This window comes from Amphiura filiformis, chromosome 4, assembly GCF_039555335.1.
Source record: "Amphiura filiformis chromosome 4, Afil_fr2py, whole genome shotgun sequence".
NCBI classification, from domain to species: Eukaryota; Metazoa; Echinodermata; class Ophiuroidea; order Amphilepidida; family Amphiuridae; genus Amphiura; species Amphiura filiformis.
The window spans coordinates 54,087,765-54,103,482 of NC_092631.1; the positions used below are offsets into that span (position 1 = coordinate 54,087,765).

Sequence of the window (15,718 nt, forward strand, 5' to 3'; positions counted from 1 at the left end):
TTTGTCATGTGATCAAACTAAATGAATTGGTTTTGCTAATATTGATTTTGAGATATAGATATAATATTATTTGACTTATTTTGTTATTTTATTGTTCTGAGCAACACTAAAATGATTATAGCTATGGAACCGGAAGCAGTGGCATAGCCAGTGGGGGCCAGGGGCGGTGCTCCCCCGCTAGTCATGGCCGTCGGTTCATGTAAGGCCGTCAGGTAGAAGGTGTTAGTGAAAAAAAAAAATTAGGGTTAACAATAGACTATTTTTTACCCAGGGTGACAGAAAGAAAGGGGAGAATTAAAAATAAATGATGAAAAATTGTGAATGAAATTGGATTTTACCTAAAAACCATCTATAATCCTTTTTTTTTTTTTTTTTTCTCTCTTCACTTTTTCAAACCATGCACAATTTTTTTGGGTCAACAAATAACAACTTATATTTCTGTCGGTACATTTACAAGTTGTGCCCCCTCGGTTCCAAAATCCTGGCTACGCCACTGACCGGAAATCCAATTACGATGGAATTTTCATCAATATAGCACATCTAAGACAGAAATTGACAACCAAATGTTGATTTTGCTTGACAAACAATTTATTTTGCTGGATCGCATCACATTTGGGAGATAAATGAAGTTATCTCAGGTTTTGTGAAATGATAGCACTTTCTCAGGTCAAAGTCCCAATCTGATTGACACATACTGTAGGTGAATGAAATCATCCACATGTAAATTAACTATAGTTTGATCGAAACCAAATGAGCAAATACTTTTGGTTTGTTGATTTCCCCTTGTTTTTTTTTTTCTTTTTTTCTTTTTAAAATGTTATCCACAAAAATAAAAACATTCTGAACATTTAATTTCTAGAACAGAGTATTAGACATTGGTGTGCATTAATCCTAGGTTCCAGGATAAGTTGGTGAAGTACAGTATATCTGGCAATGCCAACTCAACCAGAACCAGAACCAGAATAGCATCATACATAAAGTTTGTTTTCACGTTGTTACATAAAGTGAAGCATATAGCGATAGGAGTGTTTGTGGGTCAGATATGGGGTTCCCCAAAAGTTTGTTTTATTAGAAACAAAAGTGTCAGCATGTGTGAAGCATTCAAATTTTATCTAAACCCTTCACATAATACATACTTGTTTCAATGCATAAGAAGAATTATCTTGAACATTTGTTGATACCTGTCAAATTGGGATTGATTGTAGTTTAGACATTGACTCTTTCTTTTTTAACATGGCCGGCGGACTTGGCTGTGTGTGTATTGCCATGTGGTAGGCAAACAGGTATTACTTTTTAGGGGAGAAAGATGATATTACTATTTATTTGGTCATATAAGTGTTAATCATACAGTATTTTTCTTTGGTATTTCATGGCTAAATATAGCTTTGTGTTGAGTATTACTTTTATCGATTTCTGCAGAGATAGTAAACTAATGCTGAAATATGGAAACTGCTTCAAAATCTACTTTCACTTTTACAGCCTGCCACATAAGTGTCAATCATGACACATTAGGGGCAGTATTTTCTCTTTATAATATCATCCCTGGCTGGTTTTGTGTACAGCACCATAGGTGAATCTACATGCGAGGTGAGAACCGCACCAATGCGTACTCTGTAGATGCACATCGATGCACATCAATATGAACTTATCTTGTGCATACAGATGGTATCGTGACATGAGCATCCTACACGCACATGACATTGTGCCATGAGTACCCTACACACACACAACCTTGTGACAAGATGAACACGCTGTACCGGTACCCATCCGTATTAGCTACGCAATCATTTCTCAGATGCAGATCCTAGTGCCATGTGGATCATATCCCGGGATCATATGAGTGCACATTGATACGCATTGATTTGGATCTCTCGCTCCCACGTGAAGTCACCCATTATGGTACAATGGCAGGAAAGACATGACATAAATATACATCAGAAACCATTATCCTACTGCTACTGCAAGGTACATTAATGTTTCATCACAAAATACCTGGAATTGGTTGCAATGATAATGTGCATGTTTCTCTAGTGAATATAATTTATAGGTCACAACTTTTTCTACCATCCTGCAATATACTGCGGTTATACTGACTTCATGATAAAGTATTTATAGCATAAGGTACATATTGGGTTATTCCATTTGAAATCCATACACCATCAGGCGATTGGCTCTCCATTCGTTAGGTGTGGAGAGGCATCGCTCTGTAGCGCTTGGTAGGTCCCTAATTGCCTATCGTTAGCATGTAGTATTCCACATAATGCCATTATTATTTCCTCTTACTTAACAAAAAGAAACAAAATATATTAGATCTAAAATTCTACCAAAGATCGACCGGGGTTTGAACCGACAACTTATGGCTCCATAGCCCAAACCCTATACCACTGTGCTATGAGTCGTTCTGCCAGAAAGGCGTCTGTTTATCATACTTATTGATTACGGAATAAAGCGCATGCACACGATATACTATTACTAGTGAATATGTATATAATCTCCTATCAACAATGAACCCTAAGACCTTACCCCCTAAGACACTAACACTAATCCTGATGACCCCAGTCTGACCTGATGCTGAATGTCGCAATTCTGTACTGTCCACTGTGACAATAGGCTGAATAGATACCTAATCATCATAATCATCACTAGCTACCAATAGACAAGGTGACCTAACGAACGCTATGAAGCGTGCTAAAGTGTGACAACAGGGTGACACTATCCATATGGAAGACAGTAGGGTAGCCAGCGGCAAAAAAAAATGACAAAAAAATGAAAGAAAAAGTGCCCCTCTGACAAAAAATGAAAGAGAAAATCAGGAGGGCAAAGGAAAAGAAAAGGGCAAGGAGCCCTTTTCTAGCAAAATTCAGGGCCAAAATAGTGTAAAATACAAAATTTTTCCGCGCTACACGCGCACATTGCAACAATAATTAGTCGGATAATGGGCGAAAATAGTGTAAAATACCATTTTTTTCCGTGCTACGCGCACACATCATCCCGGTAAGGCCCTTTTCGGGAAGCTCAAGACATACAGTCTCTATGTATTGTATGATGCAACTGCAATTTTGTTCGTCTGTGCCCCAAAATTTTTTTGCCCCCCCCCTGACCAAGAAAGCTGGCTACGCCCCTGATGGAAGACATGGCCTTCACAGGGAGTGTGAATTTCAAATGGAGTTACCTGAATGGGTGATTCCATTTTAAATCTACAGCTCCTATGTGGGAGATTAAAGTCATGTCTTCTACAGGGGGTGTATGGATTTCATCTGGAATAGCTCACTTTTGCAAAGTGCAAATTCAATGAGATTTCATCGCTCGCATCTCAAAGTGGTAGAAATATATTCATCATATATTAAATTTCAAATTCAACATCATAGTGTTTGTGATGCAATTGAAAACCCAGGGTAATTACCCCAATTTAATTCTTTTTACCACTTTTATGTATTTATTTCTATTTGTAAGCTGAAGTTGTCACATCAAATTCATCATGTATTTACTATTTTCTTGATCTTATTAATGTTACTTTGACCTAGTTTTTGACACAGATCTAAGCTTTTGTTAATCTTTTTAGATAAACAGTAAGAATTTATACTTGAGTCGTTAGAAGTGCATGTTTAAGATTTGACCAATGAAGTGACTTGTTTCTCACTGCTTTGGAGAGAACCATTTATTTCATTGGTTAAAATTGGTTGTTTGTCACAAGGCAGTGGAATATACATTCAGCTTGAGACATTTTTACAGCTTAATGAGCATGCTGCTTCTGCATTCAAGATGTATCTTCTTGCAATGGGATATTAAAGTTGAAATCCATACACCCCCTGGAAGACATGACCTAATCTCAGATAGGGAGTGCAAATTCAAATAAGAGTCACCCATTTAGGCAACCCCATTTGAAATGTTTACTCCCTGTGTGGATGATTAAGGTCATGTCTTCCATAGGGGGAGTATGTATTTCAACTGAAATAGCTTAATCACAGCATTGGGAATAAGGTTGTGTCAAGAAAACAAATTTAATACAAATGTAGGAACTTTTTGTACATTTTTGACCTATTTAGGAGCACAGAAGGAAAATATGGAACAGAAACTTACTTTTGAAACTATAAGAAAAAACTAGTGCGAGTCTGCAGGAAAAGATCCGTACCCTTTTAAGTTTGCTTTTGATTTGTGAACTACATAAAAGCTATAGGAAAAAGTGTACACTGATGTTACTCAGAGGCAGTGGTGTAGATTTCTTTTTTGACATGATGGGGGGGATGGGATTGGAAAACATTTCTTGCAGTGTAGTGAATCCAGCACCTTTTGGCAATATGTATGGTACAAATGTGTGTGAAGATCACAAAAAATGCTGCAAAGTTGAAGCTAAAATGGAACAAATTCATGCAAAGAGCATAAAAATTGGCACTTTTTTGGCTAAAATAGCCAAAGATTTGGTCAGAAACTCATACACATGCATCAACATGGGAGGGGGATGATTGTATGGAATATCCCCCTTATCAAAATATTGGGGGAGTATTCCCCAGGATCTACACCTATACTCACAAGGCCATATGTTGCGATAAAAAAAAAAAAAGAACCTACGACCTTTAGATATAATATGATGGAAATATAAATGTGACCAGTAGCTTCCTTGACTGATTTCCTATAAGGCCAAGTAAGATAAATAACATGTAGGCCTATATCATCACCGCCCTCACCCATTTTTGGAGATTTTCATCTATTTTTCTTATTTTTCTTATTTGCTCCGTTACTTTGTTTCTGAAAAAGTTGTGAAGCAAAAACATGTACAGAGACGTTCTTGGTTAACACATGCAAGCACTTTCTTCAATCTAGGGGGTAGGGCTTTGCGGAAATAACAAGAATATTAAGCCCCCCCCACTCATTTTTATTGTTATGTTGACAAAACCTTTGCAATTTTTCACAGAAATGAATGGTCACTAAGTATAGAGATTCTTACCTGGAAGTGATCATAATGAGCTATTCAATGATGTATTTGTATATAAATATGCTTGGTTTCTTGATTCTTTCCTTGCAGTGTAACACAATATCAAGGCGAAGTTCTCGTACAGGAACTGGCAAACCTCTTGAATGTACCTCAGAGAGCCTTCTCCGACATCAAGTAAGTTATCATTGTTTGTTTTAATCATTGTTTTTCCCCTCTGAAGTGTAACATCCCTGAAAAGTAGTGCAGCATCTTTGACCAAATGTCATCATCACGAGGCCAACAATAATGTCAGCATGAGGTCGACAATCAGCAATTTTACTACTTTGTATATGTGTTAGACATGCACCTTTTTTCCAATGGACATTTTATTGTGAAATTTCCTTGTACAAGGAATACATTTAAAAAAATTCCACATAGCCCCCGCATGAAAAGTATTTGATTATCTTTGTAATCACTCAAAATGCCCATAAAAAAAGAATAGCACTTAGTTTGGGTGTAAAATTCACACACAATGCTACCTGAGTGAGTACAAACATAATTAAATACATTTCATTCTGGGGCTAGAGCAAAAACAAAAAATGTCCTATACCTTAATGGTTATGAGACAAAGGTGCATGGGCATTCGAATAATTGACCCTCATGAATATGAATAACAAAGCATGGGGACATTGCCAGTTGGTGAATGGTCTGTACGTTATAGTCGTCTCTGGCTGTATCATACAGCACTTGTGTAAAACGAAATGGGATTGATTAGCTAATGATTGAATACAATTTGATGCAATTTTAAAACTTTCAATGTCTATTACTGTGTAAATAGATATGATGTAATCCAGGGTATATCCAGGGGGTGTATCCAGTGGTGCACCCAGGGGTGCAGAGTGAGCACACAGTGGTGTATATTTCTTTTTGACATTAGAGGGTGATGGGTTCCAAAAATTTCTTAAAGTATAGTGAATGTAGCAGCTTTTGGTGACAAATGTGCATGGGAAGTGTGTGAAAAAATATTGCCATATTGAAGCTAAAATTCTGAAATATGGTGCAAAAGTGGAACAAATTCTTCCAAAGAGTGCAAAAATTGGCAAATATATTGTTAATATTGTCAGAATTCCACATGCAGGTGTCAACATGGGGGGATGATTGTATGGACCATAACATGCAAAATCAGTCTGATTTGTGTCATTTTGGGGCTACATGTGCTGCTGCGTACCCTGGGGTTGCCCTCTGCTTGCATCAGGGTCTAAGGATTGTGGGTACTCTCCTGCTAATCATGCATAATTAACCCTCCAAATTGATAAAAGCACGGTCAGCGCTGGCGCTTACGGATCAACGATGCACGCTGACCGTCACTCACTTGAGGTGAATGGAACAACTGAGGCAAAGCAATTTCACATCTCGTAATGTTTGAATTTGAACTTGATGCATATATTGCATCAGATTTCATTCAAGCATTTTAATGTCTTGATCATTGACATTTGTTTTTACATACCAATGTGGTATCACACTGATAAGCATATTTTTCATACATGTACATGCTTATAAAATGTATTGCTTCTACTTAATAAGGGATCTGGAATGAGCGTTTAGAGCATTTCGACAGTATTTTTTGTGGGACATTAGAGCACATCAGACATATCGAATTGCATTCTGAATACGAAGAATGTTTTTCTGATATCAAATATTTTTCATTTTTTGAAATTCACAATATAATACAAATTTTATGACAAATTATTAAAATTTGATATTTTTCACATTTTTGATATTTAACAGTCCTCGAAGTAAATTTTATAAATCTAATGACATATTCTTAAAGTGTATGTAGTTGGGAGGAAAAGCCGACGATCAATTGAAAATTTTGACCTTTCATATTGAAGATATTTTTTTTGTGTGTTTTGGGGAAAAATCCATATCTTCAATACGAAAGGTCAAAATTTTCAATTGATCGCTGGCTTTTCATCCCACCTACATACACTTTAAGTATAAATCATCAGATTTATAAAGTTTACTTTAGTACTGTTAAATATCAAAAATATCAATTTTTAATCATTTGCCATAAAATGTGTATACATTGCGAATTTCAAAAAAATCAAAATTATTTGATATCAGAAGGACTTTCTTCGTATTCGGAATGCAATTCGATATGTCTGATGTGCTCTAATGTCCCACAATAAATACTGTCCAAATGTTCATACCCCACCCCTTAAGTGTGTTACAAATTATGACCCCCAAAACAAGTGCAGACTTTCTTTTTGTGGGGTGTTCATCTATTTATAATGAATCTGACTGAGTATGGCCATGTGTCTTGAAGTCGCCTTCCAAATAGGGTGGAGGCGTTGCGTTTTTCTGTATCTCTCTGTAATAAATTTACTATAACTTTACAACCATGCAAGCCACACCTTTGGTTGTGGTGTCATTTTAAAGCTTAAACTCCCTTCTCTGTGCTGTGCAAAATTCATGACATAAAGTTGCAGGATACTGGAGAAGTGTCATTTTGTATTGTGAGTATTGAGGGTGGAGGAGGAGGCGGAAGCGGAGGTGCGGAAGTGGGCCTGTACAAACCCTATGGAAGACACGGCATTGCACTTGATTTTTAAAATTGCTCCCACTTCATAAGTATAAGGTCCCTGTCCATGCAACTTGGACCCAAGAGTCCATGAGTGAAGAGGTATTAGCTAAGATATGTTTTAGGTCACACATGGGGTCAAAGGTCACATGTCAAAGGTCATCTGAGGTCATTTACCAAAGCAGTATTAAATCTGTATAGTATGCCTTACCCCTATACAAGTATACATTTTCTGAAGGGAAATTTCATGGGGAGTTCAAATATGATGAGAAATCAAAGGTAGGGGTAAAGGTTTAAAAACTGTGGTTTGAAAGATAAAAAATGAAAAAGTAAATTTTTAGGTGATATTTTCAGTCTGGACAACTTTACCCTACTTCCTATAGTTTTTTCAATGCCATATTTGGATTCCTCATGCAATATCCTTTCAGGAAATGTATACTTTTGATAGGGCGAGGTACATATGTAAAATGTTATGTTGATTTCAAGCTCGAAAGATGTAAATATGCTCAAAAAGGCTGCGCAACGCAAAATGGGGCGAGCTCAAGACACATAGCCATATAGCAATGACACTGGATGAAACCAGTGATGGCAATTTCACATTTGTGATAAACAGGTATAAAAGATTAAAACAAAAATCAACTTTTATTTATTTTTTTGAATTGCTCTTCTAAGTTCCATGTCCTATATTCATTTCCTTTGATAAAATTTTTTTAGTGCAATTTGTGACTAGTATCAGCACCATAACTTACTTTTGTCAACCCTTTTCAAAAATAGAAACGTCTGCCCTCATTCTGCCATAATGTTGTTTATGTCTCACCATGGAGTATATCCCTGCAAAAGTTGAAAATACAGGATTTCAGTCCAGGGATGGTCTGGTAATCTCACTGTTTTTTGCTAAAAGTAAAAAGAACTCTGTGTCATATATGTGACCATCCACCACAACTGAGCCCGGATGTCGCCAGTGCCACTATTGAGATATGCTCCATTGAACTTAACAATAAACAATAGGAAACAAAGGATTTATTGACTGTTTTATTGATTTTTCACTACTTAAGTGTCAAGTACTATAGACATGATATACATCATTTTAAAGCTAATTTCAAGCAGAATATTTTGGTTGAATATCTCAAAAATGATGATTGGCGACTTCAGGACTCAGTTGTGCTGGATGGTCACATATTAGCATAATTAAATCTTCATCTACAGTGTATAAAAGTCTAAGAAGTCATTACTCATTATATTATTCAATCGGGATATTCCAGTTAAAATCCATACACATCTAAGGATGACATGACCTTAATCTCCACACAGGAGGTGTACATTTCAAATGGAGTCACCCATTCAGGTATATAACCCTATTTGAAATTCACACTCCTTGTATGGAAGATTTAAGGTCATTCATAGGGGGTGTATGGATTTCAAGTGGAATAGCCCCATTTTTACCACTTGATTAGAAACTGGGTCACTCTACAAGTGTCCATTTGATATTTTAGCAAGGTTTTCAGTGTGCCTCCCTGATGAATACAAATTGATCCGATACCGACCAGATACCCGGTGGAAATTCACACGATGTGTAACGAGGAAGGCTGTGCTTGTTCGTTTTCTCACTTAGAACCGGTCCTTGGAGAGCGCTCAACAGTAACCTTACTCAGTGTTGCTTTTTTGGTTTTGCATCTGTTTTGGAAAAAGAGAAACATGAGGAGAAAAGCAAGGGAAATGTTGTTTTGATTGTTGGACTGGTCAGACCCTCAAAAGAGTCCATTTTGGATTGTTTTCTCTTTTCTTTATTTATATGTTTGTACTGTTTGGTGTAGATTTTTCAGATGTTGAATATCGGAGGCGTTTGACAAAAACTTGATCATGATCCTCAAACGTCATTAATTGTTGACTCTGTTTGTGTTTGAAATCCTACCGCCCTCTTCCTTAGTTTACAATGACTGATGTTTGAAGCAAGTGCCCTCCATCAGTGTCTTATTATGCTACCTGTTAAACCATCATTGTAGACAAAGTTAATAATATTAAACCTTTGACAAATCCTGAAGCATGTTATAAAATCAAATTGGGTTATTCCATTTGAATTCACACTATCCCTGTGGAAGATTAAGTGAAAGTCTTCAACAGAGGGAGTATGGGTTTCACATAGGATAGACAATTATGTAACTTCTTCTTTCTTCTTCTCCTTCCGTTTGGAAATACTCTCTCCAGTTGTGGAAGATATAATTAGCCACATACAAGAAGGAGTGTGGTTTTCAAAATAATTAACCCTTTCAATTCCATTTGTAAAACATACTCCCTCTGTGGAATATTCCTCAGAGGTATGGCAGATTTCAAAATGGATTAGCCCATTTGGGTGGGCAGTTTTATTGAAATTATGGGCAGACCACAATTTCTGGATAAGACACTGTACTTTTGTTAGTATTTTTTTTTCTTGTCTGCTGAACCGCATTGATTTCAATATAATGCTATTTGTATATTTTCAAGATAATGTAGAATTATGTCACTTAATTTATTCAACTATTTGTGTAATTCATGATCCCATTAAGATTTGTCAAAATTATGTGAAACTCTTTCATTTTTCAAACACATTTTGTGTAGACACATGTAGAATTAGGTCCATACACAGCAGATGGGGGGGGGGGGGGCAGGGGAGCTGTACTTGCTCAAAAAAGTCCTTTTAGGATAAAAATGTCCCAGGAAGGTCAAAATTATGAAGAAATCTACCAAAGGGACCACTTTTGCACATTTTCATGTTCAAAATAGCCCCTCCAAATGTACAAGCCTGTGTGGAATTATGTTTTCAAAGATGAACAACATTAAAATGTATTACTACCACAATAGTAGCAGAAAGTGCATGCAGATGTATGTGATAAATCAGTTCACCAATGTCCTATCCTTGTTTGCTTGACGGCTCGCTACCTACGCAATGTGCCTGAATACTGCAAGTGACGGATTGCATTATTTAGAAAACAATTTAGCCGCGTATTAAAGAGCGTACATCTCCTCCATGTGGTGACGTCAAATCAATGTGTGATGTGGTTCCTGCTTAATAAAAGGAAACATGCATGGCCTTGACTGCTGCGATTAAGCACCAGAAGATGTTAGCAGGCAGGGAATACCTGCTTGCTTTTGAAGTAATGTAAAAGCGGACATTTTTGTGCGGTATAATTTTTCACGCTTTGCCAATTTTGAGCTGTTTCACTTTTTTTTCAATTTGTGATTCTAAATTTCTAAGTCACATTAACCTATCTATACATAAAAGGAATATATTTGTGTGTTGTTATTTTTGAATGTGAAAAGCACGAAAATAAATGTACTGCAAAAATTCTCATTTTTACCGTACATGTATATTAATTTGGGTTTCAATGGTGATTAATATCAGTTTAGTTTGTCTCCATCCTATTCTCAGTATTTTGATAATGACGTACAAACTATGTTACTGTTATTTTTTTGTTGTAGGATTGGGGTGTAGGGAGTATCTGAATTTCCTTAATAAATTTATTAGACTTTAAAAAATAATTCTTCAAATAATTACAGTGCTTAAACCTACTTTAAAATATTTCTTATGTGACACACATGATCTTGGCTTCATATAGCCATAGCTCTACTGTCTATGATATAGCTGACCTTTTTCGTCTGTGAGAGCGGGACTTCAAGCCTGGTCCAGTGACGTGTCCTGGGGGGGGGGCTCTTTTTGTTAAAAAATCATTTTAGCCATTAATGGTATGGTCAAAGTGACAGTGGTCATTTTAGAACATGAAGTAATGAATGATTCTGTATAATTAACACATGTGGACCATACACGTGCACCCAATCCCATGAATCCAATGATGGGTTTCTATTTTGGTACTACAATCTTATGTCTTCATAATGACCTTTCTTGTTTGTGTGATAGCAGGACCTCGAGGCAGGTTGAAGGAGACTGTAGGCCTTGCCATCTACAGTCTGTCCACATAGAAGTACAAAGTAAATAGACCTCGGAAACTGGAGGTATGACAAATAATTATTTCAGTGCAATACATGTGTAAATGCTTCTTTGCCACAGATACTTCTAAATGGACAGACTGTAGAATTTAAGTTGAGTGGTCAATCACTCGCTAACGTAATGCTAGGCGAATGGTCGAATCACTCTCTAGTAGTATGTAGTATTCGGATCAGTCTCTAGCTCTAAAAGATCATTCATATGAAACACTTACGCACTGTTGATACCCTCTCTTTCATTTCCAGTGATTAAGGCTAATTTATTATGAATAATGGAATACATTGAAAGTACAGAAACTTGAATGTAAATTTGATTCAAGTTTGGGTAATTCGCAGCGAGTGATATTTAGTGTCTTTGGCGAGTGGAAATCGCTCATTAGAAATAGAATAAAATAGAGTTTGGGTGAGCGGTGGCGAGCGAGAGTGATCACTCGCCTCAAACGACAAGGCCTGAGACTGGTCATTTAGAAGAGAAAGTAATGAATGATTCCATATAATTCTTAGCAACATTCTTCAGTTCATGCCAGAAGTTAACAACGCACATCTACTGTACATCCAATGCTCTGAATCCAATGTTAAGTTTTTGTTTGGATGCAATCTCATGTCCTCATATATAGCTGAGCTTCCTTGTCTTTGATAGCATGACCTCAGGGCAGGTTGGGGAGACAGTGGGTCAATTAAAAGATGAAGTAATTTATAATTCAAAAAAATTAAAAGCATTTCGTAGACTTGCTTAATGGATGATGGAAAGAGTTTATACAACCTCTAGTGGCCCTGGATAGTGGTCAAGTAGAGACTGGATCTCTCATTCATTAATCTCCTAAGTGTGGAGAGTTTGAATGCAGTGATCAGATCAAAAATTTTACAAATTGTCAAACATCTTTCAATATCTAGAGAAAATAATGTGTTCTGTTGAGAACAAACATGCCCAGTATTGTTACTCAGTGTGATCCTTTTTAACATGAAGCAAAAAATAGCATGATGAGGTGCGTGGTAGAAACAAGGTTATAGTGGCAAGCAAGGTATTAATCTGACGTACCGGTAGCAATTTAATTTTAATTTCATCAGCAGAATCGAGTTAAGTGAGCTCAAGAGAGTGAAATTGGAGGAGTTATCTAATTCCAATGCATATATTTATCAGGAAATTGGTGGAGATGAAGATGTGTTTATTAGATGAAAAAGGTAAAGGATGATAATATAAAGGTATCTGTGGTATTGTGATGTGTGAAACAAAGCACAGGTATACAATTTCTTGTGTGAACAACAAGAATTGGGCATATCAATATATATGGTTTAAAGCCAAAATGTATGATTTTCATCAAATATGTCTTATTCTTTACTCAAAATGTCAAAATGATATTAGTAATAATGGCCAGGAAATGTTTCTGTCTCTTTTAAGTGGAAATAACAAGGCAAAGTGAAAGAAACACCACAGCAAATTTTGCTATTTCTGAGTTCTGAATACAACATATGTCAAAATCGCTCTGTTGACCGGACATATACAACATATTTGGCTGATTTATTTTTAGGTGTGAGTTGAAACATGTATGAACATTACAAATATGCCAAAAAATCAAGTTTGGAAAAAATGAACCTATTTCATAAAAGGTCATAAATTATGACTGTAATGGGTATGACATATTGTATTACTCTCAACAAACATATTGCAGTAATTAAAATAAAGAGGATGAAAGAAGGAAGGAAAATGAAGAAGAAAAGAAAGAAAGAAAGGAAACCTATCCCACACCATCATCTCATTTACAGGCCCAAAAAAAAAAAAAAATTGTTTGTTTGTCCACGTCCGACCGACCGTGTACCCTGGTCCCGACCGTTTTTTTTTTTTTTTTGGAATTTTTTTTTTTTTGAATTTTTTTAAAAAAAAAAAAAAAAAAAAAATTTTTTTTTTTTTTTTTTTTAAGTTTTTATTTTTTTCGGTTTTGTAGTGTCCCTGGACCTAGACCTAAATGCTAGGATCATTCATGGTTGACCTAAAAAAAAAAATTAAGATGTTTTGTATTTTTAATATGAAAATTGATAATTTGTATTCATGTCATAGTCTATTAATGATTTCAAAATGCATTGAATTTGAATGCATTTTGAAATCATTAATAGAGTATGACATGAATACAAAGTATCAATTTTCATATTAAAAATACAAAACATCTTGAATTTTTTTTTTTTTTTAGATCAACCATGAATGATACTAGCATTTAGGTCTAGGTCCAGGGACACTACAAAAAAAAAAAAACTTTTTTTTTTTTTTTTTGCAATTTGGTGCCGGTTACCCGCCCGAAAAATCTTGGTACCGGGTACAAAATTACCCGAAAATGCCAGGCCTATCAGCAGAACCATCTCAAGAGTTAAACCAGTGAAGTGCTGTGTGTTTGGACTTATTTACCAGTCTTGTCAGTTGTCAGTTTCAAGTGCAATATCTGTTTAAAAAAAAAAAAAAAAATCCGACCTACCGACCCAACTATTTTTCATAAGCCTTTATGGACAAACAAACAATTTTTTTTTTTGGCCTTAGCTACTGCTTGTATATAGTAGTATCATTATTTTTGCACTGATTTGTCTCCACCAATACACACTGTGATGAATCTTGTCAATTTTTCTTGGGAACAAAGTATAGTTCATGATCATGATATACTATATGTCTTTGTAGGTTACCTTCTGGTCTTATGCTGACTGTTGTCATTTATATATATCTGTCTGATACAAATATTTGTTATTCTTCACTCAAAATGTTGAAATAATATTAGTAATAACTGTCAGGAAAAGTGAAAGAAACCCACTGGCAAATTTGGCCGTTTAACACAGAGTTCTATGGATAACTTACGTGTGAATACAACATTATATCAAAATTGCTCTGTTGACCAATGACTAATACAACATATTTGGCTGATTTCATTTGGGGTAAAAAACATGTGTCATATACATGTATGTTATGGTTTTATTACATCACTGTCAACATACATATTCTGTAATTAAAATAAGGATAATGAAAGAGAGAAGGAAATGAAGAAAACAAAGAAAGAAAGAATGAACGATTGATTGATTGGTTGGTTGATCGATCGATCGATCGATCGATTGATTGATTGAAGAAAGTAAACATCTCCAACACCATATTATTAGATACTGCTTCACAGTTAACATATTTGACATCATTATTCTGTCATTGTTTCTGCACTTTATATTTCTTCACCAATACACAGTGTGATGAATCTTGTTAATTTTTCTTGGGAACAAAGTGTAGCTCATGATCACGAGAACACACCTTAGAGCTATATGTCTTTGTAGGTTACCTTCTGGTTGTATGCTGACTGTTGTCATTTAAATATATCTGTCTGATACAAATATTTGTTATTCTTCGCTCAAAATGTTGAATTGGTTATAGGATCAAATTATTATTGGACATACTGGATTTACTGGATATAGACATAATGGGTTTAGATTAAATAGATATAGACAAAATGGATATTAGACAAAATGGTATTAGACCAATTGCCATATCCCCAGTTTGATGAATGTTGTTAATTTTTCTTGGGAACAAAGTGTAGCTGATGATCACAAGAACACACCTTATAGCTATATGTCTTTGTAGGTTACCTTCTGGTTGTATGCTGCATGACTGTTGTCATTTATATATATCTGTCTGATACGTGTTGGTATTAAGACAATTGCACTTTGGTCAAGTATGCCATAAGCTATCAGTATGCTATGTCATATCAAACCTAATTAGTGCCCCAGACTCTTGAAGGTGGGTGACATGATGGAGACACTCATCTCCCACATTATATAATCAAAAGTGAGATCCAAGGAAGTTCATATTTTACTCTTAACCGCAGTAAAATTGTAGACTTGAGGTATGTTTGGTGTAGGTGGTTTGGTAATGCATAACATTCCAGTTGAAATCCATTATACACCCCCCCCCCCCTCCTATGGAAGATATGACCTTAATCTCCCAGGTGTAGGTTTCAAATGGAGTCTCCCATTCAGGTAATCCCATTTGAAATACTCACTCCCTGTATGGAGGATTACAGTCATGTATTCCATAGGGGGTATATGGATTTTAATTGGAATAGCCCAGGGATAATAAGGAGACAGCCTCAACATTATATTATTTTGAAGCAGTAAATAGCTACTTCATCAGTAACAATATCAGCAGTAGATAACTACTTCATCAATACCAAATATCAGCAGTAGATAGCTGCAATGTACTAAAGTGATAATCTGAAATTTATTTTTTG

At 35.7% G+C, this 15,718-nt stretch overlaps 1 protein-coding gene across 1 annotated transcript in view; it reads left to right on the top strand.

The window, feature by feature from the left end:
* The window catches only part of LOC140151070 (uncharacterized), a 531,056-nt gene that overhangs the window by 158,477 nt on the left and 356,861 nt on the right, over window positions 1–15,718 (top strand). Inside the window, 1 exon segment of the mRNA XM_072173269.1 lies at window positions 5,024–5,107. Within this exon segment, the coding sequence (XP_072029370.1) occupies window positions 5,024–5,107 (84 nt within the window).